We start from the raw sequence: 22,304 nt of genomic DNA on the forward strand, positions 1-22,304 counted from the left end.
CGCGAGGACGGCGGCCTCGGGCTGAGCGGAGGTCTCTCGGGTCCCGCCCCTCGACTAGGCTCCGCCCCCGGCTGCGAAGTCTGCGCGCGAATTCCGTGGCGCGAATTTGGGTCTGCAGTCGCGCGCGGAGCGGATCGGAACAGCGGCGTGGGGGGCCAGCACAAGGTCAGTGGGGCGTCCCGCGCGGGGCTGGGGGGCTGGGGTGGCGCCCGTGCCGAACGTTCGAGGCCCGTGGCTTCGCTGGGCCCGGGGTTGCTGCAGACAAGCTGGCGTGGGGGAAGCTGAGGCAGCGGAAAGGGGCTGCGAAGCATTGGAGGGGCGGGGCGGTGTCCGCGCGAGGAAGTGGGGCCAGGGAGAACGTAGACGAGGTCTGCAGACTATGGGACTGGAAAGGGCCTGAGGACAGTCCGGCTGGAGGGGTGGTGCCATCCAAAAGGGGCAGGGACAACAGTCATGGTCGGGGGCGGGACCACCCCGAAATAGGAAGTCTTCGTTGAGGGGCCCTGAAAAGGGTTGTGGATGGTCGGGGCCAGGGAGAGCGTTGTCGTGGGCGAGGAGAGGGAGCTGCTATTTATAGGAAGGGTAGGGAGCCGTGCAGCCAGTTGGAAAGGGTGGGCCAGACCGGACGGAGGTGGGCCCGGCCTGGTAACTGGTAAAGTCCAGGTCTAGGTGAAGAACTTATGAAGGGGTGAGGAGCCCTCTGGGTAGGGAGGGGTCTGGTCTGGTGTTTGCCTGACAAGGGGGCGGAGCCAAGGAAAGGGTGAGGAAGGGGCAGGACCTGGAAACGAGTGGGGCCCAGTGGATCGGAATGGGCCAATGCACCTTATGCACAGCCGCCACCCGTCTGTCAGTGGAGGCCTGCGTGTTGCTTTGGTGCTGAACAAAGACGGGCTAGGAAGAAAGGCCTGGTGATCTACGTCTGAAAATCAGCCAGTGAAAACGTCATAGAGCACAGTTCTATTCTGTCACACGCGGGGTCAGCTTTAGTCAGAATCAACTCTACAGCGGTGAGTTTGCCTTTGGTTTCGTGTAAACAAACCGTAATGCCTCCTAAAGTAGAATAAAACCACTGTAGGATGCCGTCAAGTAGATTACAACCTTATAGGACAGCGTAGAATTGCCCCATAGGGTTTACAAGGAGTGGCTGGTGGATTCGAACTGCTACCCTTTTCGTTAACAGTTGTAGCTCTTAACCATTGCACCACAGGACAGAGTAAAACTGCCTTCTAGGGTTTCCTAGGCTGTAATCCTCATGCAAGCAGATTGCTAGGGCTTTCTCCGAGGAGCTCCTGGGTGGGTTTGAACCACCAGCCTTTCAGTTGACAGCCGAGCGCTTAACCATTGCACTGCCTGATCATATGGTCGGGGACTGGATTTCTTTTACTGTTTGTCCCCAGAGCTCCAGCACACCAAATGTCTTGGAAAATGTGTGTTTGGTGGGTTTTGTGCATGGCTGTTCCTCAGCGTGTGCAGAGATGAATTGGCCACAGTCCCCCACGGGCTGCCAGACTGGCTGGGAAGAAAAGATACAGACTTTTAAAAACGCTTTACGTAGGGGATCGATGAGAACTTTCTAAAGTGAGGGACCTAACGGGGCTGTTCCGATCACTGTATTACTTACTGGTGTTCCTGAATTCTGAGCTTTGGGTTGTGTACTTTAATTTTTATTACTAATTTTAGGTTAATCACTCTCTTTTTTCTTTTTATTATAAAAATTTTCAAATATACAGAAAAGTGGAGCGTAGGATAATGATGATATACCCAGCACCTTGATTTTACACTTATTTAGTTCACAAGAATTATTTTTTGTTATATTTTATTACGTATGTTTCAAACATATATGAAAGTAGAGCGAGTAGTGTAATAAACCCCTATGGACTCGTCACCCAACCCTGTAATTATCAAAATATGTCTGTTCTTATTTCATCTATAAATGTGAAAAAGAACGAGTTGTCAGAGGAGAACTGTGCTCCGTAGGGTTTTCAACGGCTGATATTTCGGAAGTAGGTCACCAGGCCTTTCTTCCAAGGAGCTTCTGGGTGGACTCTCACCTCCAAATTTTGGTTAGCAGCCAAGTGTGTTAACCATTTGCACCACCGGGGATTCCATTTCATTTATAGTCTCCCTCTACTTGCAAAAAAAAAAAAAATTATTTTAAAGGAAATTCGGACATTTGCTGAAATATTTTAAGTAATATACAGACGTCATGACGTTTATTTTATCAAGTGTCTCTAAGCAGGAAAAATGTTTTCCTATATAACAACAATACCCTTTTCACATCTAACAAAATTAACAATAATTATTTGAGATAATTTGAAGTTGTAAATGGACATGAAGAGGAGCCCTGGTGGCACAGTTGTTAAGCACTCAGCTGCTAACTGAAAGGTTGGCGGTACAAACCCACCAGCAGCTCTGCAGGGGAAAGATGTGGCGATCTGTCTGCATAAAGATTACACCCTTGAAAACCCTATGGGGTAGTTCTACTTTGTCCTGTAGGGTCGCTGTGAGTCAGAATGGACTGTCGACAATGGGTTTGGTATTTTGTTTTTTGTTTTTTTGATAAGGTTATGACATTAGATAGCACTGACTCGTAAGTTAGTCCTGTACATGCTCTTTCCGTTTATTTTCTTTAAAGAGAAGTCCTTGATTTGGTGCTAGCGTGTCTTTCCTGCTCTAACTTTCACCAAAAAAAAAAAAAAATACCCCATTGCTGTTGAGCCAGCTCCGACTCATGATCACCCCATGTATTACAGAGTAGAACTGCACCACAGGGTTTTCTTGGCTATAATCTTTACAGAAGCAGATCGCCACACCTTTCTTCCATGGCACCACTGGGTGGGTTTGAACCACCAACCTTTAGGCGAGTAGTCGAGTGCAAACCGTTGGCGTGACCCAGGGAGATTTCTAGCTTTCTCACTCTTCACTAATTACAGCAGGGAGCAGCAGGCCTGGGCTTAAAGCCCACAGTAGCTAAGGATATCTAACTCGATATCTTATTTTTGTCTTTGTATTTATTTTTCTGCTGTTTTCCCATCTATGGGAGTGATAGAACTTTCCTTAGGTCAGTTTAGTCAGTCGTGAGATGGTTAAGTACATGGAGCCCAGAGCACTGAATTTGAATTAGCCTCTGCCATTTATTAGCTCTGTGACTCTGGGCAAGTGATTTTTTTACTGTTATTATTTTTACTTTGTTGTTATTCTTGTTGAGAATATACACAGGAAAAACATACACCAATTCAGCCATTTCTAAATGTACAACTCAGTGACATTGATTACGTCCTTGGAGTTGTACAACCATTCTCACCTTCCTTTTCTGAATTAACATAAACTCACTGCCCCCTAAGGTTCCTATCTAATCTTTTGAGTTGCTGTTTTCACTTTGATCCCGTATAGATAGTTCTATAAAAGCACACAATGCTCGTGGCAGACATTTTTTACTAGTCAAGCTAAACTATTGCTTGGTTTTAAGAAGACTTCAAGGAATACTTTTGGTTTAAGTTTCAAAGATTATCTCAGGGCAGTAGTTTCAGGGGTTCATCCAGCTCCCATGGCTTTAGAAAGTCTGGATTCCCTGAGAATATGAAGTTCTGTTCTGCATTTTTCTCCTCTCTGGGCAACTGATTTAGTGTCTCTGTGCCTCAGTTTCCTCATCGAAAATAGGGATAAAACTTGAAACTGCTTCATCTGGTAGTTGGGAAGCACTGAGTTGACATCATTGTTATGGTTGTTGTAGTCGCAGCATCCCCAAAATCTGGGAATCTCCCAAATCCCTCAATCCCAAGACAGAGGGTTTCTCCCTTCGTCAACCCCAGGACAGTTGTGGTGAAGGGCATGGACTCTGGAGCAGCCATCTAGCTTTGGGTCCTGGCTCTGAAACTCATTGGGCTGTGTGACCTTGAGCAAATTACTCGACCTCTCTGTGCCTCCATCGACTCATTCATAAAATAAAAAAACCAAACCCATTGCCGTCAAGTTGATTCCGACTCATAGCGACCCTATAGGACAGAGTAGAACTGCCCGATAGAGTTTCCAAGGAGTGCCTGGTGGATTCGAACTGCTGACCCGTTGGTTAGCAACCACTGTGCCACCAGGGTTTCATATTCACAAAATAGAGACAGTAATTCACTTTAATAGGATTTAAATGAATTTATATGAAGCACTTGGAATAGTAAGGAGCCCTGATGGTGTAGTGGTTAAGCACTGAGTCACTAACCAAAAGGACAGCAGTTCGAATCCACCAGCTGCTACGCAGGAGAAAGATGTGGCAATCTGCTTCTGTAAAGATTTACAGCCTTGGAAACCCTACAGGCAGTTCTACTCTGTCCTGTAGGATCACTATGAGTCAGAAGGTACTTGATGCCAGCAGGTGTTTTTTTATTTGGAATAGTGCCTGACACCTAGAAAGCACCCCAGTTAATAAACAGTTGAGTCTTTTACAGTAAAAATATTATGTGAAAAAAAACTCAGGTGCTGTGTGGTGGAAATTGTCAAGGTGGTCTGAAGAATGCCTGAGGTTTGGGAAATTATGTTTGGAGAAGATGAGGATGGAGCCAGGCATGGCGCCATTTCTCCAGAGGTCCAGATCTGATGGGGAAGATAACCTCTGAACATCATCCTCAGGACACAGGGTAGACAGAGCATGTGCAGTGAGAGGGGCAGACCAGACAAGTACCGATTAACCACCCCAGAGATAACAGCATTTCCTGTTTATTGTGTCTCCTTGCAGAGCTATTCTCTGCACATACAAGCAGGTACATTTGCATCCATTTCTTTTTACACAGAATACTATCGTGCTTTGCATGACGTCCTGGCCTTTGTTCCAACGAAAAATATGCCTTAGAATTTGTTCAACAGCTAGTTTAGGTATACCAGTGGTTACAGGTTCAGGCACATCCTGTTTCACGGTCTTAGGACTTTATGTCCATTGTCATCAAGTCAATTCAGACTCATTGCAACCCTATAGGACAGAGCAGAGCTGCCCCACGGGGTTTCCAAGGCTGTCATCTTAATAGTGAGCCCTCATGGTGCAGTGGTTAAGTGTTTGCTGCTAACCAAAAGGGCAGCAGCTTGAATCCAAATCCACCAGCCGCTCCCTGGAAACCCTATGGAGCGGTTCTACCCTGTCCTATAGGGCTGCTATGAGCCAGAATCAACCCAATGGCAATGAGTTTTTTTTTTTTTAATCTTTATGGAAGTAGACTGCCCCATCTTTCTCCCACAGAACGGCTGGTAAATTCAAAGTGCCAACCTTCCGGTTAGCAGCCCAGCTCTTAACCACTTTGCCACCACGGCTCCAGGGCGTTTTATATATAATCATCTAAATACAATATTGCACTAACCTTTAAACTTAACTGCAAACTCAAAGTTCCCCAGAGTGTTTTTCATATTAAGATGAAAAGCACGCTTTGTATGGTGAAGAAGGAGTCCCTGGGTGGTTCAAATGGTTAAACTCTTTGCTACTAATCAAAAGGTCAGAGGTTCAGAGCTACCCAGCAGCGCCTCAGGAGAAAGGCCTGGCAATCTACTTTAGAAAAATCAGCCACTGAAAATCCTATGGATTGGTTTCTCGGTTTGGAGATAGGGTTTCATAGTTTCATGGGACATCCTGGTGAATTGGCCTGATAATATTTAGTGCTTCTGTTCTATTTCCTAGTTGGTTCCTTAGTTCCTGGAGTCTTAAAAGCTTGCAAGTGGCCATCCAAGGCACGACAATAGGTCTCTATTCACCTGGAGCAACAGAGGAAGGAGAGTCAGGAATAGAAGGAGGATATGGAATGTGTGGCTTATCGCCACCATGTACAACTGCCTCCTTTGCCATGAGACCAGAAGAATTGGATGGTGTCCAGCTACCATTATTGAACATTTTGATCAAAGATTCTTTAGAAGAGTCCTGATCAAAATGGGGAAAATGCAGACCAGAATTTCAAATTCTCATGGACTGCAGACTTTCTGGAACCATGGAGGCTGAATGAACCCCTGACACTATTGCTCTGAGATCGTCTTTCAACCTGAAAGCAAAAATATGCCCTGAAGCCTTCTTAAAACCAAACAATAGGTTAGCTTAACTGGTAAAAAATGTCTGCCTTGAGCATTACGCTCTTTTAAGAACTACCTATTTGGAATCAGGAAACCCTGGTGGCATAGTGGTTAAGTGCTACAGATGCTAACCAAAAGATCGGCAGTTCAGATCCGCCAGGTGCTCCTTGGAAACTCTATGGGGCAGTTCTACTCTATCCTATAGGGTCGCTGTGAGTCGGAATCAACTTGATGGTGGTGGGTGGGTATATGGGATCAAAGTGACAACAGCAACTCAAAAGCTTAGGTAGGAACCTCAGGGGGCAGTGAGTGTCTTAGTCATCTAATGCTGCTATAACAGACTTGAACAAATAGAAATTTAGTCTCTCACAGTCTAGGAGGCTAGAAGTCTGAATTCTGGGAGCCAGCTCCAGGGGAAGGCTTTCTCTGTGTGTATGCTCTGGGGAAAGGTCCTTGTCACCAGTCTTCCCTGGTCAAGGAGCTCCTTAGCACAGGGACCATGGGTCCAAAGGGCACGCTGTTCTGGCTCTTGCTTGGTGGTAATGAGGTCCCCCATGTCTCTGTGCTTGCTCCTTTCTTTTATAGCTCAAAGAGATTAAAACACAGCAGTCCTGCCTCATTAACATAAAAAACCTTTTTTACATTAACATAACTGCTGCTAATCCCGCCTCATTAACATCATTGAGGTAGGATTTACAACACACAGGAAAATCACATCAGGTGACAAAATGGTGGACGACACACAATACTGGGGGTCGTTAACATTAAAAAACCTCATTAACATAAAAACCTTTTTTACATTAACATAACAGCTGCTAATCCCGCCTCATTAACATCATAGAGGTAGGATTTACAACAAGGAAAATCACATCAGGTGACAAAATGGTGGACGACACACAATACTGGGGGTCGTTAACATTAAAAAACCTCATTAACATAAAAACCTTTTTTACATTAACATAACAGCTGCTAATCCCGCCTCATTAACATCATAGAGGTAGGATTTACAACACAGGAAAATCACATCAGGTGACAAAATGGTGGACGACACACAATACTGGGGGTCAGGTTGACACATTTTGGAGGACACATTTCAGTCCATAACAATGAATTTATGTGACGGGGGAGGTAAACTCAGAAAAGAAGGATTGGAATGGTTGCAAAACTCAGAGAATGTAATCAATGTCACTCAATTGTACATGTAGAAACTGTTGAGTTGTTGTATTTTACCGTGTGTATCCTTAACAACAACAACAAAAGGAAAAAGAAAACCCCGTGGAGCACAGTTCTACTCTGACACACAGCGGGTTACCATGCATCCGAACCAACTCAATAGCAACTGGTTTAAATGATAAAGAAGGCAATTGATGTTTTTATTCACCAGAATATCTTGCTAGCACATCATTTTTGGTTCCTAAAAATAGGAGTGTCCTCGAAGAGAAACTCGTATTTCTGATTTTTTTTTCCTGAAAGAAGAGGATTTATGCATTTTAATCTCTGTGCAGCCAATATCCTAACACGTATTTGGGTTTCTGTTTCAGGACCCGCATACGGGAGAAGAACAGTACGAGGTGGGAAGGGAGACTTCTGACGCCATCATGCAGCGAAGTATCATGTAAGGACCTGCTGTCCCCAAGGCCTCTGCTTCTTTCTCCATATCTGTGCCTTTTCTTAGAAGAACTCAGGTCAAACTTTGTCTTAGTTACCTGGTGCTGCTGTAACAGAAATGCCACAAGTGGGTAGCTTTGAAAAACAGAATGTTAAGCAACTCATTGGCAGTGGAGTTTGATTTTTGGTTTATAGTTCAGGAGGCTAAAAGTCCGGTTTCAGGGTCTGGCTTTAGGGGAAGTCCTTCCCTGTCTTATTTCAGCGTCTAGTAGCTGTCGGCAGTCCTTGGTGTTCCTGGGCTTATAGATGTGAACTGGGGTGGGGATTCCCGGGAGCCACTGTGTCAGTCACGGAGACACTCGACGTTTGCACTCTTGTTTCCCAAATGTATGAGACCTGGTGGTGTGACGTGGTTGGGGACCCTCCCCAAATTCAGGCTTGAGAGAGGCTCATGGTCATCTGCCTTTCTCATTCCCCTGTGTTTAACTTTGTGCCTATTCTGTTTTTTTTTTTTTTTTAATAATTCAGAAGTGATTAGGTTTAAGCCTACCCTACTCTGGTATGGCCTCATTAACATAACAAAAGAAAACCCCTAATCGCGAACAGGGTTATATGTATAGGTACAGGGGTTAGGATTTCAATACATTTTGGTTGGGTGGGGGCGGGGTGGGGGGAGACAAAATTCAATTCATAACAGACTTCACGTTGGAATTTCCAGGGGTTGGGCAGGATAAAAAATAGGGAGTGCGATATGGAAGAAAAAAACCAAAACCAAAACCACTGCCGTCAAGTCAGTTCCGGCTCATAGTGACCCTATAGGACAGAGTAGAACTGCCTCACAGGATTTCCAAGGAGCAGCTGGTGAATTTGAACTGCAGACCTTCTGGGTAGCAGTCTTGCTCTTAACAACCAGGGCTCCGGGATATGGAAGAAGGGGAGGATATTAACCACAACTTTTTGAGTTGCAAGAAACAGAATCCCTACCCCAGTGGTTCTCAATCGTTGGCAGATTTGCTCCCCAGGGGATAACATCTGGCAAGGTCTGGAGACATTTTTGGTTGTCACAGCTAGAGGAACGCCATTGGCATCTAGTGGGTAGGGCCCAGAGATGCTGCCAAGCATCCTCCAGTGCACAGGACAGCCTCACAACAAGGGATGATCCGGTCTAAAATGTCGACAGTGCCAAGGCTGAGAAACCCGTACTAACCCAAGCTGGCTTTGGGGGCGGGGGTAAAGAATTGCTGGGCTTATGTAATTGAAACCTCCTGGAGTCACTGGTGGAAACCCTGGTGGCGTAGTAGTTAAGAGTTTGCTAACCAAAAGGTCATTAGTTCGAATCCACCAGGTGCTGCTGAGAAACCCTACGGGGCAGTTCTACTCTGTCCTGTAGGGTCACTGTAGTCAGAATCGACTCAACAGCAGTGGGTTTTGGAGCCAATGACCATAAGTTTGGTTAGATCCAGTTGCCAAAATGTTGTCAATGGGAGGTTTTTCTCCATTGCTCAGCTCTACTTTGTTCTATGTCCCTTGCAGGCAGGCGCCCCTCTGTGGGCTTGCAGCCCCCTAGCGCCTGTTATGAATGGAATTGTGTTTCCCAGAAATATGTGTTATAAATCCTAACCCTTGTACCTATAGATGGGATCCCATTTGGGAGTGGATTTTCTTTGTTATGCTAAGAAGCCATCTTAGTATGGGTGTGTCTTAAGCCAGTCACCTTTGAGATGTAAAAAAAGTAGAGTAGCACAGAGCAGGGATGGGGGAAGATAGATGGCGCATCACATGCCGGTCACCAAGGAGCCAATGAATAGACTGAAAAGGCAAGACCTTCCCCCAGAGCCAGCAGAGAAAGAAAGGCTTCCCTTAGATCTGGCACCCTGAATTCAGACTTCTAGCCACCTGAACTGTGAGAAAATAAATTTCTGTTTGTTAAAGCTACCCACTTGTGCTATTTCTGTTATAGCGGCACTAGATAAGACAGTACTCTTGATTGCTTTCTGTCTCTCTGCTTTTTAAAATTAAATAAAATTTTTATTTTGGGATAATTTTAGTTGTAAAGATGGAACCCCGTTTCCCCATTGTTAACATCTTCCATTACTATGGAGCTCTGGTGGCGTAGTGGTTAAGAGTTCGGCTGCTAACCAAAAGGTCGGTAGTTGGAATCCACCAGCCGCTCCTTGGAAACCCTATGGGGCAGTTCTACCCTGTCCTGTGGGGTTGGTATGAGTCAGAATCGACTCAGTGACAATGAGTTTGGTTTGGTTTTTTGGTTTATGGTCCATTTGTCACAAATAAGGAGCCAACATCCCGAGGTCATCATCACCAACATTTTGATGAACTAAACTCCACACTTACTTGGATTGTACCAGTTTTTACAGTGGTACTACCACCAGTTGCCTTCCAGTCGACTCTGCCTCATGGCGACCTATGTGTGTCAGAGTAGAACTGTGCTCCACAGGGTTTTCAGTGCCTGGTTTTTCAGAAATAGATCGACAGGCCTTTCTTTGGAGGTTCCTCTGGGTGGACTCAAAACTCCAGCCTTTCAGTTAGCAGCTGAGTGCATTAATTGTTTGCACCACCTAGGGACTCCTCACCTTGCTAGACTTTATTTAAAACAATCAGAGAGAGCAAATAAAATCCAATCTGCAATTGTACTAATTTCACATGGAAAACAAAGAGCCTCTGTAAGGCACAGTTTTCACAGTAATGTCTTTTTTCTGTTCCAGGGTCCAACTGAGGGTATCATATTACATTAGTTGTCATATGTCCTGAGTTGCCTCTGCTCTGTCACAGCTTCTTCAACTTTCTTTGTTTTTTATGTCCTTGATATTTTTGAGGAATATGGCCAGGTGTCCTGTAGAATGTCCCCCAGTCTGGGTTTGTCTGATGTTTTTCTCATAATTAGACCAGGATTATAGGTTTTTGGAATGAGTATCACAGAGGCAAAATGCCCTTTTCTTGGCCTCATATTGGGGTGTGTGATACTCACATGGCGTCACTGGAAATGTAAACCTTCATCACTTACTTACAAAAATTCTATAGAGGAATCCTGATCAAAAGGGGTAAAATACAGAACAGAAATTCAAATTACCGTGGTATCTAGACTTTCTGGACCCAGGGAGGCTGGATGAACCCCCAAACTATTGCCCTGAGATCATCTTTAAACCTTAAACCAAAAATAACCCCTCAAGTCAACCTTTAAACCAAACAAGAGTTAGTTTAATTAGTAAAGAATGTCTGCCCTGAGCATTGTGTTCTTTTAAAGAACTGTCTATATGGGATCAAAGTGACAAGAGCAACTCAAAAGATTGTATAGAAAGCTTAGGGGGCAGTGAGTTTATGTTAATGGGGAGGAACAACTCAGAAAAGGAGGGTGAGAATGCTTGCACAACTTGAGGAATGTAATCAGTGTCGCTGAATTGTACACGTGGAAATTGTTTAATTGGTATATGTTCTGCTGTGTATATTTTCAGCAAAAAATGAAATAACATTATTTTAAAAATATATGTTGAGTGAATCTTGGGGTGTGTCATATCTCTCAGGTGTGTTGGGGCAGAAAGATAAGCAGAAGGTTATCTCCTTTCTCTGAGCCTCTATTTCCTTATCAGCTAAAGGGGGTCGTTTGGAATCCTTTGTTACGTGCCGGGATGTGAAAGGGCATCAGAAGCTGTAGAGTGTGGCACAGATATGAGAGGTTGTTCGTGCTGTTATCATTCCTTGTTTTTCCTCCCATGCTCCTGCAGGTCATTTTTCCAACCCAAGAAGGAGGGCAAAGCAAAGAAGCCAGAGAAAGAAACCTCCAACAGCAGCAGAGAGACAGAACCTCCCCCAAAGTACGTCATGGGCCTTGAGTATGGTTATATGTTCCTTTGTCGTTCAGAACTCTTTTGGCTGCAAGTGTTACAAACTTAACTCAAAACATCTCGGGCCCCAAAGGCAATTTTTTGACTAGGTAGATGGGAAGTCCAAAGGCAGGGATGGCTTCAGGCCTGGCTAGGTCCAGGGCTTCTGAGTTGTCTTCAAGGCTCTTGTTTCCACATGTCTTGGCCTCATTCAAGAGCAGACTATCTGTGCTGTCCAATCTAAGGGAAAGAGACCAGTGTTCTCTCTTCCAGCATCCATATGGCAGATTCTCAGGCAAGGCCAAACTTGGTCTTGCTTGGGTCATATGATCACCCCCGAACCAGTCAACTTGCAGAGCACATAGCCTCGGTCAAATCCTTAATTTGGGACCCTGGGCAAGTAACTCTACCACCCTGTGTCCCAGTTTCCATGTGCCAGTTTCCTCATGTGTGAAAGGGTGTAATAATCTATATCAGGTTTTCTCTGTGGATTCGATGAATCAATCCATGTACAAGTGGTAGAACAGTGCCTGGTTCAGAAAAGGTGCTTGGTAAGTGGTAAGGATAAAGTAATTTTTTTCAGCACTCTTTATTTTCACATCTATCTGTTTTAATAACACTATATACATCCTTATGTAGTGTTATTTGCTGTGGTTTATTTTAATTCTTTAAAAAATGCATTAGATCATACTGTGAATATTGTTCTTCAGCTTGCTTTCTTCAGTTAACCTTATGGCTTAGAGATTGTTTTCTTTTCATGAACACAGAGGAGGACTCTTATTCCTTTCACCTTCTGCTTTATGTATCCCTTTTATGGATATATTGTGGAAGTTATTTAATGTTCTCCTATTGATGGATATTTAGGTTGGTTGCAATATGTGGCTGTAACAATCTGTGCTCTAATAAGTAGTCTATTTGTGTGTCCCCTTGGGCACGTGTGGAGTTTTTTTTTTCCTAGCATCGATAGCTGTATGTGGAATTACCCATGGTAATTCTAAATAAAGAGGCCCTGGTGATGCAGTGGTTAGGTGCACCAGCTCCACAGGAGAAAGACCTGGTGATCTGCTCCCATAGAATACCCTACGGGGCAGTTCTGCTCTGTCACACGGGATTGCTATGAGCCAGAATGCACTCAGCGGCACCCAGCAACAACAATAACGATTACAAATAAGTCAGCTCAGAGAATAATAGAGTAAAAATTTGAAGTCCTTTCAGTATTCACTCCCAGAGGAACTGCTTTTACCAGGTCGATGCATATCCTTCCATACTTTTTTTCCTGTGCATGTAAGAGTACATGTACCTCCCATAGTTGTTGACGCATAGTAGGTACTCAATACTTGTTGAATGAGTAAGTGTTTCCCTTACCCTTATTTACATATTGGGTAACAGGAACTGTCGTGTTGGTCACTGTTAGATCTCTAGTAGCTGGCACGATGCCTGACCTATAATAGATACTCAATAATACACCATTAGTTTTTTAAATAACAAGCAGAACTATTATGTACACATGCTGCCGTATATATACGTGCATATATATATGTGGAACTTATATGCAAACAAGCATATATGTATATACACACACGCACACGTTATATGTGCAGGTAGTTTCCGACTTAACGATGTGTTCAAGTTACGATGAACTGCACTTACGACCCTCCCTTGTTGGGTTTTTTTGTGTGCATGTATTTATCATTAGTAATATGTACTACATACAGTGTTGCAGCATGTAATTTACTGATGTCATCATACCTGTAAGTTTACATGTAATTGTTTCCAACCCGCGAAACAAATAAAGATCAGATTTATAAAGATACTGATAATAATGAAATCTAAAAAAAAAAGAAGTATTCAACTTAACATCAGAACTGACTTACTACAGAGTCGTCGGAACAGAACCCCATCATAAGCTGGGGAACACCTGTATGTATTTTTACATTTGTGAAAACATATTGTACCTATTCTTTTACATATAAAATACATTCACATGCAGATTTTTTTTTTCACATTCATGGACTCATACTATACATATTAATTTACTCAGCAAATATCTACTTTCTCTGTGCCAGGCACTGTTCTAGACCCTATGGATTTAGCGGTGAACATGGCCGACAGTCACACCTCTCATAGACTTGAAAGTCTGCCTTTTTTCACAAAAAACATCTCCGAGCCTGTCTTAGTTTCCCAGTGCTACCATAAAAGAAATACCACAAGTGGGTGGCTTTCATGAGCAGAAATTTATTTTCTCACTGTTTAGGAGGCCAGAAGTCCAAATTCAGGGCACTGGCTCTAGGGGAAGGCTTTTTTCTCTCTTCCTGTTGGCTCTGGGGGAAAGTCCTTGTCTCTTTTTCAGCTTCTGTTCCTTGGATCCTTGGCGCTCTTCATGTGGCCTGGCATCTGTCTTCCCCCATTCATCCTTACATGCCTCTGTGCCTAATTTGCTCCTTTTAGATCTCAAAAATGATTGGTTTAAGACACAGCCTACACTGATATGGCCTCACTAACATAGCAAACGCTATTCTCAAGTGCGATTACATTCACGAGTATAAACCCAAACCCATTGCCGTTGAGTTGATTCCCACTCATAGCAAGCCTATAGGACAGAGTAGAACTGCCTTATAGGGTTTTCTAGGCTGTAAATCTTTACAAAAACAGACTGCCATGTCCTTCTCCCATGGAATGGCTGGTGGGTTCGAACCACTGACCACCTTTCAGTTAGCAGCCAAGCGCTTGACTGTTGCGCCACCAAGGCTTCTTTCCACAGGTAAAAATCCACAGCCATTGAGTTGATTCTGACTCATAGTGACCCTATAGGACAGTGTGGAACTGGCCCATTGGGTATCCAAGGCTGTAAATATTTATGGAAACAGACTGCCACATCTGTCTCCCATGGAGCGGCTGGTGGGTTCGAACCGCTGACCTTTCAGTTAGCAGCCAAGCATGTAAACACCACACCTCTTCCAACACATTATTTTGGGAGGACACAGTTGAATCCATAACAGAGGTTTATGTACAAACCCACTTCATTCTTTGTAGTGATGTTTTGTAAAAAAAATGTGCTGTTGTTGACCCAACTGGGAGGAGGTTTGCATGTATGTTGGTCTCTTCAGACTGTACACTCTTGAGTGCAGAAACCTGTAGAACTCAGCTGTGTTTTTACTGCCTTAGTGACCTTCACCAGCGCACATCTTGCGATGTGGTGCGATGGGCCCCATCCTCAACTGTCCACCCCATCAGACTGAGAGCTCCTCAGAGACCAACCAGGTTACTACTCTTAACAGTGACAAAAGTCACAGTGACTTAGCTAAAATCAAAGTTGTCTCTTTTTTGCTAATAAAACTTGAAGCTGTGCAGGCAATTGAGGGCAGGCAGTTGGCTCTGTACCGCTTAGTTGTCATGGGGCCCAGGTACCCTCTCTCGTGGCTCCACCATTCTCTAGGGTGCTGCCCTCGTATGCATTATCCGAGCAGAACAGCAAGTCCCAATTCCAGGGGCAAGACAACATGGAGGGCAAGCATTGAGTCAGTTAAATCCAGTGGCCAGAATTTATCAGTGGACTGTACCTAGGTGCAGGGAAGCCTGGGAAGTATAGTCCTTTGCTGGCCGGCCATGTTCCTAGCTAAAATGCTCAATGCAGGGACTTCTACTCTGTCCTATAGGGTTTGGGTTTTTGGTTTTCTGTGACTAAAAGAAGATCAACATGGATGATGGAGGGCAGTTCCGCCCTAGGTGGAGAACGCATCTGTTTCCCTGCATCACCCGTTACAGGGTGGGCTCACAAGAGGCCTCTGGAGACTACCTGAATGGATAGATGGGTGATGTAACAAGAGTGCGTGCTGACAGTGAGCATAATATCACTGAACTGTATGTGGGAAGATTGTTGAAATGTCAAATGTTTCATTACGTATGTGTTTGTTATCGTTGTGTGCCATTGAGTTGATTTTCGACTCGTAGCAACCCCATGTGACAGAGTAGAACTGCCCCATAGGGTTTCCTAGGCTGTAATCTTTACTGGAGCAGATTGCCAGGTCTTTGCCCGATGGAGCAGCTGGTGGGTTTGAGCACCAACCTTTCATTTAGCCACCAAGTGCTTAACCACTGCACAGCCAGGGCTCCTTACTTATATGTTTACCATGGTTTGGGGCGAGGGGATGTAATGTGCTTAGTGGACACCCAGGGAATGTTCATTGAATGTTTGAAAGGAAAGGAAGGGAATGAAAGGAAGTGAAGGAGCTGGCGTGTTCAGGGCAGTGGCCCCCAACCCTGCGTGCTGTAACACCCCTTGTCTCCCCTTCCAGAGTGGCGCTGAAGGAGCGGAATGGAGTGGTGCCCGAGAGTGAGTCTCCAGTGAAGAGACTGGTGAGGAAGGCGGCCCGGGTCTTGAGCAGTGAAGAGGAGGAGGAGGACAGTGCTCTCACCTCTCTCAAAGGCCAGGTAGGCCTCCACCCCCTACCCATTTTTAGAGAGGACATGGAGGAAACCATCATTCCCATTAGCCTTTGGAACTGAGTGCAGCAACTGCCCTGGAGGATTCTGGAGACATTTCCCAGGAGTTAGATGAGTTTACTGGTTGTGCCCTGGCGCAGACGGTGTCGTCTGTAAGGCCCTTAGTCTGCCTCTACCCTGGGATCTGGGGCAGGCGCCTGACTCCTAACACATCTCCCGTGTGGTTGCCTCACCTGTAACATGGCGGCTCCCTGTGATGCTCAGCCTAAAGGGTGGTTGTGAAGGTGGAATGAGTCAGTTTGTGTACAGATCTTAGAATAATTTCGATGCAGGATAAGGCTTGGGAATACCTCGTGTCTCTCATGTGGTCACGGGATGTTTTGGTTTCTTAGTGCTACTGTAACAGAAATAGCATGAGAATTAACAGGCTTTTTAAGTCACAAACTTAGTGGCTTTAAACAACATAGGCTTGTAATCTTATAGTTCTGGAGGTCAAAAGTCTGAAAATACATTTATTTTCCCACAGCTTAAGAGGCTAAAAAACCCATTGCCATGGAGTTGATTCCAACTCATAGCAACCCTATAGGACAGAATAGAACTGCCCATAGAGTTTCCAAGGAGCACCTGGTAGATTCAAACAGCCGAACTTTTGGTTAGCAGTTGTAGCTCTTAACCACTACGCCACCAGGGTTTCCTTAGGAGGCTAGAAGTCCGAATTCATAGCACTAGTTCTAGGGGAAGACTTTGTCTCTCTGACAGCTCTGAGGGAAGGTCCTTGTCCCTGCTCGGCTTCTGTTCCTTGATTCCGTGACTGTCTTCAGATCTTCATGTGATGAGGCGTCCATCTTCTCCTTCTGTGCTTCCTTGTTCCTGTGCCTCACCTGTTCCTTCTATATTTCAAAAGTCATTGGTTTAAGACATACTCTATGCTGACATGGCCTCATTAACATGACAAAGGAAACCCTGTTCCCAAATGGGATTTTGTTCACAGGTATGAGCATTAGGATTTACAGCACATATTTTGGGGGACACAAGTCAATCCATAACAGGGTTTCATCTCTAAATACATTGGATCACTTCCCTCCCTGCTGAGAAGTCACTTAATGCCTTTTCACTGGTCTGTGCACAGTGTCCAAGGTGCAGCAGCGCTCAGACCGTCGCTGGTGGTCAGAGCCCGTCACCCCTGCTCAAGCCCTCCAGTGCATCCATCTCAGGCCAATGCCAGCCCTTGTGAAGACCTCCAAGGCCCCTCATGACCTTCCTCCTCCCTGCCATGTCCCCAGCCTCATCCACAGCTTCTCCTCTGCTCACTGGGCCACAGTTTCTCACACACACCAGGTGGAATTCCACCTCTGGGCCTCTTGCCTTTTCTCTGCCTGAAACCCTCTTTCCTCAGATACACACATGGCTCGATCCCTCACTTTCTGCTGGGTTTTGCCCACATATCCCCTTCTCAGTGACACCTTCCCCAGTCTCATGCGACAGTTTACCATTTGCTGCTGTATCACAGACATAGTGGTTTCAAACAACATATGTTTATAATTGTACAGCTCTGGAGGTCAGAAGTCTGATTGGCTCTCAGTGGGCTGAAGTGAAGGTGTCTGCAGGGCTGTGTTCCTTCTGCAGGTCCTAGGGGAGAATCTGTTTCCTTGCCTTTTCCAGCTTCTACACACTTCTCCATTTTTTAGGAGCCCCGGTGGCAGAGTGGTTAAGCACTCAGCTGCTAACTGAATGGTTTGCAGTTCGAACCCACCAGCAGCTCCTTGGGAGAAAGATGTGGCAGCCTGCTTCCGTAAAGATTACAGCCTTGGAAATCCTATGAGACAGTTCTGCTGTGTCCTATGAGGTCACTACGAGTATGAGTCCATTTTCCAAGCTAGCAGCATTACGCTTCTCACCTGTCTTCCATCCTCACATCTCCCTCTTACTCTCCTTTTCTACTTCCAGAGACTCTTGTAGTTACATTGGGCCCACCTGGATAATCCGGGATAATCTCCCTATGTTAAGGTCAAGTGATTCCTGACTCTTCATGACCCCCATGTGACAGAGTAGAACTGCCCCGTAGGGTTTCCAAGGCTGTAGTCTTTACGGGAGCAGGCTGCCACATCTTTCTCCCTCGGAGCGGCTGGTGGGTTTGAACCGCCCACCTTTTGGTTACCAGCCAAGCGCTCTAGCAGCGATCCTTGGTCAGCTGATTAGCAACTTTAATTCTTCGTTGCCATGTTGTCGTTGTTGCTGTCAAGTTGATTCTGACTGAAGGTGACCCGAAGGGTGCAGAGCAGAACTGGTCCATAAGGTTTATCAAGGCTGTGACTTTTCGGAAGCAGATCGCCCGGCCTGTCTTCCTAGGTGCCTCTGGGTTAAGTGGAGCACTTAACCATGTGTGCCACCCAGGGACTCCGAACATATTCCCAGGTTCCAGGTATTAGGATGTGGACATCTCTGTGAACTTGGAACTTTTTGCCCTGAGGCTCTAGGAGCCGGGGAAGAGTGTTGAGAAAGAGGACAGAGGTAGCTTTAAGTGTTTGAAATGCAGCTTTGGGGCCTGTATCTGTCAGGGTCCCCTTCGAACACAGAGATCGTGTCAGTGATTTAAACAGAGGGAACTTGCTGTAAAGAATCGTCAGCTGCATAGGCTAGTTGCAGTCAAATCAGTTACAACTCCTGGCGACCCCTTGTGTGTAGAGTAGAACTCCACAGGGTTTTCAGCGCTGGGACCTTTCAGAAGCAGACCTGCAGGCCTTTTTTTCCAGGTTGCCTCTGGGTGGGTTTGAACCACCAACCTTTCAGCTCGTAGTTGAGCGCTTAACCGTTTGTGCCACCCAGGGACTCTACTAGGTAACTTAAGGGGTAAAAAGAACTCTGAGGTGTCACAGAGGTAGCACCTGTAGAATGTAACCCCACAACTGTGGAGCTTCTGAACCTCAGCCGGTGGTGCCAGCGATGCCCCGTGGTCCTCAGACTCAGACCTAGGTAGTGGATGCTGGTATTGCTGGCTGTCTGAGGGGGCACCATGTAGCAGTGTTAGAAAAATTGTAAATGGATCAGGTCTGCTACAGGAAGACCTGCTGTGGCTCCAGTTGTGAAGTCCCCTCTGGTACCCCCGTGTGGGCACTGCCAGACACGGAGCTGGCTGCCAGCCCACGACAAAGGTTTCCAGGCCCAGCACCACAAGGAAAAGGGGAGGAGATGGGCTTGGAGCTGAGAGACATTTGCTTAATTAACTGGCACTCATCCCAGCCGTCGAGTCGATTCCATTCATAGTGACCCTACAGGTCAGGGGAAAACTACCCCATAGGGTTTCCAAGGTGGTAATCTTCACAGAAGCGGACTGCCACAATTTTCTCCTGCAGAGCAGCTGGTGAGTTCATACTGCTGATCTTTCCGTTAGCAGCTGAGTGCCTAACCATTGGGCCACCAGGGACCTGTAAGAAATGATAAGTCAGTAGTTGAAACTGAGACACAAATAATGGTTGCTTAACAAGCAAGATAAGAAATTTATTTCTCTCTAACGAGCAGGAAACGTCCAGGATTAGTTGATACGGCCGTCTCACAGCTTCAGAAATCCAGTCTGCTTCTAGACTGCTGCTCTGTTACCCTAGGTGCCGTGGTCTGAGCCGTCCAAGATAGCTACCTATGATGTCCACACTGAGCTAGTAGGAAAAGAGGGCACTCCACTTGCCTTTCAGTAAATCTTATTTGAACCACACAGAGTAGATAACATGCTTGGCAGCTTACTGAAAGGTTGGAGGTTCAAGTCCACTTAGAGGTACCTTCGAAGAAAGACCTGGCAATCAACTTCCTGAAAAATCAGCCATTTGGGAATGCTATGGAGCATATTCCACTCTGATGCACATGGGGTCGCCATGAGTCGGAATCAGCTCAACAGCAACTAGTTATTTAAACCAAGGGTAAACCAAAAACCAAACCTGTTGCCGATGAGTCGATGTCGACTCATAGCGACCTTTGAAGGACACAGTAGAACTGCCCTATAGGGCTTCCAAGAAGCACCTGATGGATTCGAACTGCTGACCTTTTGGTTAGCAGCCACAGCTCTTAATCACTACGCCACTAGGGCTTCTAAACCAAGGGTAGTGTACATCTTTTCCCCTTAACATCCTATTGGCTAGAACTTAGGCTCATAACTGTACCTGTATGCAAGGGAGTCTGGGAAATGTAGTCCTGAGGTCCATGACCGTACCTGGTCACAGGGGAGTCTGGGAAATGTAGTCCTGAGACCCATGACTGCACCTGGTCACAGGGGAGTCTGGGAAATGTAGTCCTGAGGCCCATGACTGCACCTGGTCACAGGGGAGTCTGGGAAATGTAGTCCTGAGGCCCATGACCGCACCTGGTCACAGGGGAGTCTGGGAGGTATAGTCCGGAGGCTATACCTGGCCATGGGCGAGTCTGGAAAATGTAGTCTTTAGTTGGTCCACCTTATGTCCATCTGAAAATCAGCTTCTGTAAGTCTGGGTAAAAGAGAGCGTTATTACTGAGGTCCGTGATGGGGAGAACCTGGGACCATGAAACTATGCAAGAGAGTGGAGTGGTGGTCGAAGTGAAAGAGGACAAGGCCTGAGCTAGGGCTGGGGCCATGGGGACAGAGAGGAGAGTGGGGGCAAAGAGAGGTTTAGAGTCCCCTCTACTCTCAACTCTTTGGGAAACAAGATAGCTAGATGGCCCATCCTCCCTCCGCTCACTCTAAGATTGCTCTTCTCGTCCCTTCCAGAAACCTGCTCCAGGCTCTCCGAAAGCCTCCCCTCCCAGTCCTGCCGCATCTCTGGAGAGCATCCCTTCCCCCTCCGAAGCCAGTCCCGTGGAAGTCTCCCCATCAGGGATTCCGAAGCGTCGCACAGGTAAGGACCCAGGGCTGTGCCCTTCAGCTGCCTGTCTCTCACACTTTGGTCTCTGCGCCCGATGGCCAGTCTTAGGACAGCTGTGACCTTGGTGTTGTGGTTAAGAGCTCGGCTCCACCCTTCACTGCCTGTGTGACTTGGGCAAATTACTTACTTTCTCTGAGCTTTAGTTGCTTTACCTGTAAAACAGAGATGGTGATATTTAAAGTACCTACCACAAAGAGAACCAGGCAGTAGTAGTCCAGTGGTAGAATTCTTGCCTTCTGTGTGGGAGACCGGGGTTCAGTTCCCAGCCAGTGCACCTCAGGTGCAGCCACCAGCCATCTGTCAGTGGAGGCTTGTGTGTTGCTGTGATGCTGAACAGGTTTCAGTGGAGCTTCCAGGCTAAGACAGACAAGGAAGAAAGGCCTGTCGATCTGCTTCCAAAAATCAGCAAGTGAAAATCCCATGGATCACAGTGGTCTGATCCACAACTGGTCATGGAGATTCCACGGGACCAGGCAGCGTTTCATTCCATTGTGCATGGAGTCGCAATGAGTCAGGGGTTGACTGGACAGCAGCTAACAAGAACCACAACCGCAAAGATGTGAGGATTCAAGGAGTTAATACGTGTGAAATGCTTGGCGTGTGCCCAGCCCGTAGCAAGTGCTCAGTCACTGCTGGTTATTGCGATGGTTAAACTCTATAGGACAGAGTAGAATTGCCCCATAGGGTTCCCAAGGCTGTCATCTTTACAGAAGCAGACTGCCACATCTTTCTCCCAAGGAACATCTTGTGGGTTCGAACCACCAACCTTTTGGTTAGCAGCCCAGTGCTTAACTGCTGAGCCACCAGGGCTCCTTTTAAGGAGGGCCATGGGGGCGGCTAATGGGTCAGCATGCTGGTGTACAGAGCACAGGATTGGGGAGTGCAAGCGATGAGGCTGGAGAAGGTCCCTGGGAAGCCAGACTGAGGAATGACAGCTTTGTCCTGAGGGCAATAGGTTGAGAGACCCATTCGTAACACAGGGCAGTATCCACTTGCGCTATCCAGTACCGCCACCGCCAGCCACATGTGTCTGCTGAGCACTTGAGTTGTGGCCAGTGTGCCTGAAGAATTGAATTTTAAATTCTCTGTAATTTCAGTTAAATTTAAATTTGAAAGCTGATTTTTTCTTTGGTTATTAAAAACTTTTAAGTATGTTGGGAACAGCTTGGATATGTAAATCTGTGTTTTTGACTGAATTTCATGACATCTAAACACAGATCAAATATTTTCCATGAAAATTCGGTGTCCAGATTGCTATGTGCTGTAAGTGTAGAACACACAACAGATTTTGAAGGCTTCAGAGAACGTAAAACATTTTGTTAATAAGGTCCCTGGGTGGCACAGCTCGCGCTCAACTACTAACCTAAAGGTTGGTGGTTTGAATCCACCAGCAGCACCACAGAAGAGAGGCCTGGTGTTCTTATTCTATAAAGATTACAGCCAAGAAAACCCTATGGAGTACAGGGGGTCGCCATGATCCAGAATCTACTCG

The 22,304-nt window shown here is 46.0% G+C and overlaps 1 protein-coding gene across 7 annotated transcripts in view; it reads left to right on the forward strand.

The window, feature by feature from the left end:
- The first annotated feature begins 11 nt into the window (after positions 1–11).
- LIG1 (DNA ligase 1) overlaps positions 12–22,304 on the forward strand; it is a 74,777-nt gene continuing 52,484 nt past the window's right edge. For 5 of the 7 annotated variants that reach the window (XM_049900537.1, XM_049900539.1, XM_049900538.1 and 2 more), the window contains exons 1-5: positions 504–1,007; positions 7,578–7,651; positions 11,385–11,474; positions 15,779–15,914; positions 20,659–20,785. In XM_049900537.1, coding sequence (XP_049756494.1) covers positions 7,635–7,651; positions 11,385–11,474; positions 15,779–15,914; positions 20,659–20,785 — 370 coding nt within the window. In that variant the 5' untranslated portion in view covers positions 504–1,007; positions 7,578–7,634. Of the gene's footprint in view, positions 166–503; positions 1,008–7,577; positions 7,652–11,384; positions 11,475–15,778; positions 15,915–20,658; positions 20,786–22,304 lie in introns of those variants that run through there. The other 2 variants (XM_049900542.1, XM_049900541.1) reach the window with 2 other exon arrangements.

Source organism: Elephas maximus, chromosome 11 (genome assembly GCF_024166365.1).
Source record: "Elephas maximus indicus isolate mEleMax1 chromosome 11, mEleMax1 primary haplotype, whole genome shotgun sequence".
Lineage (NCBI taxonomy): Eukaryota > Metazoa > Chordata > Mammalia > Proboscidea > Elephantidae > Elephas > Elephas maximus.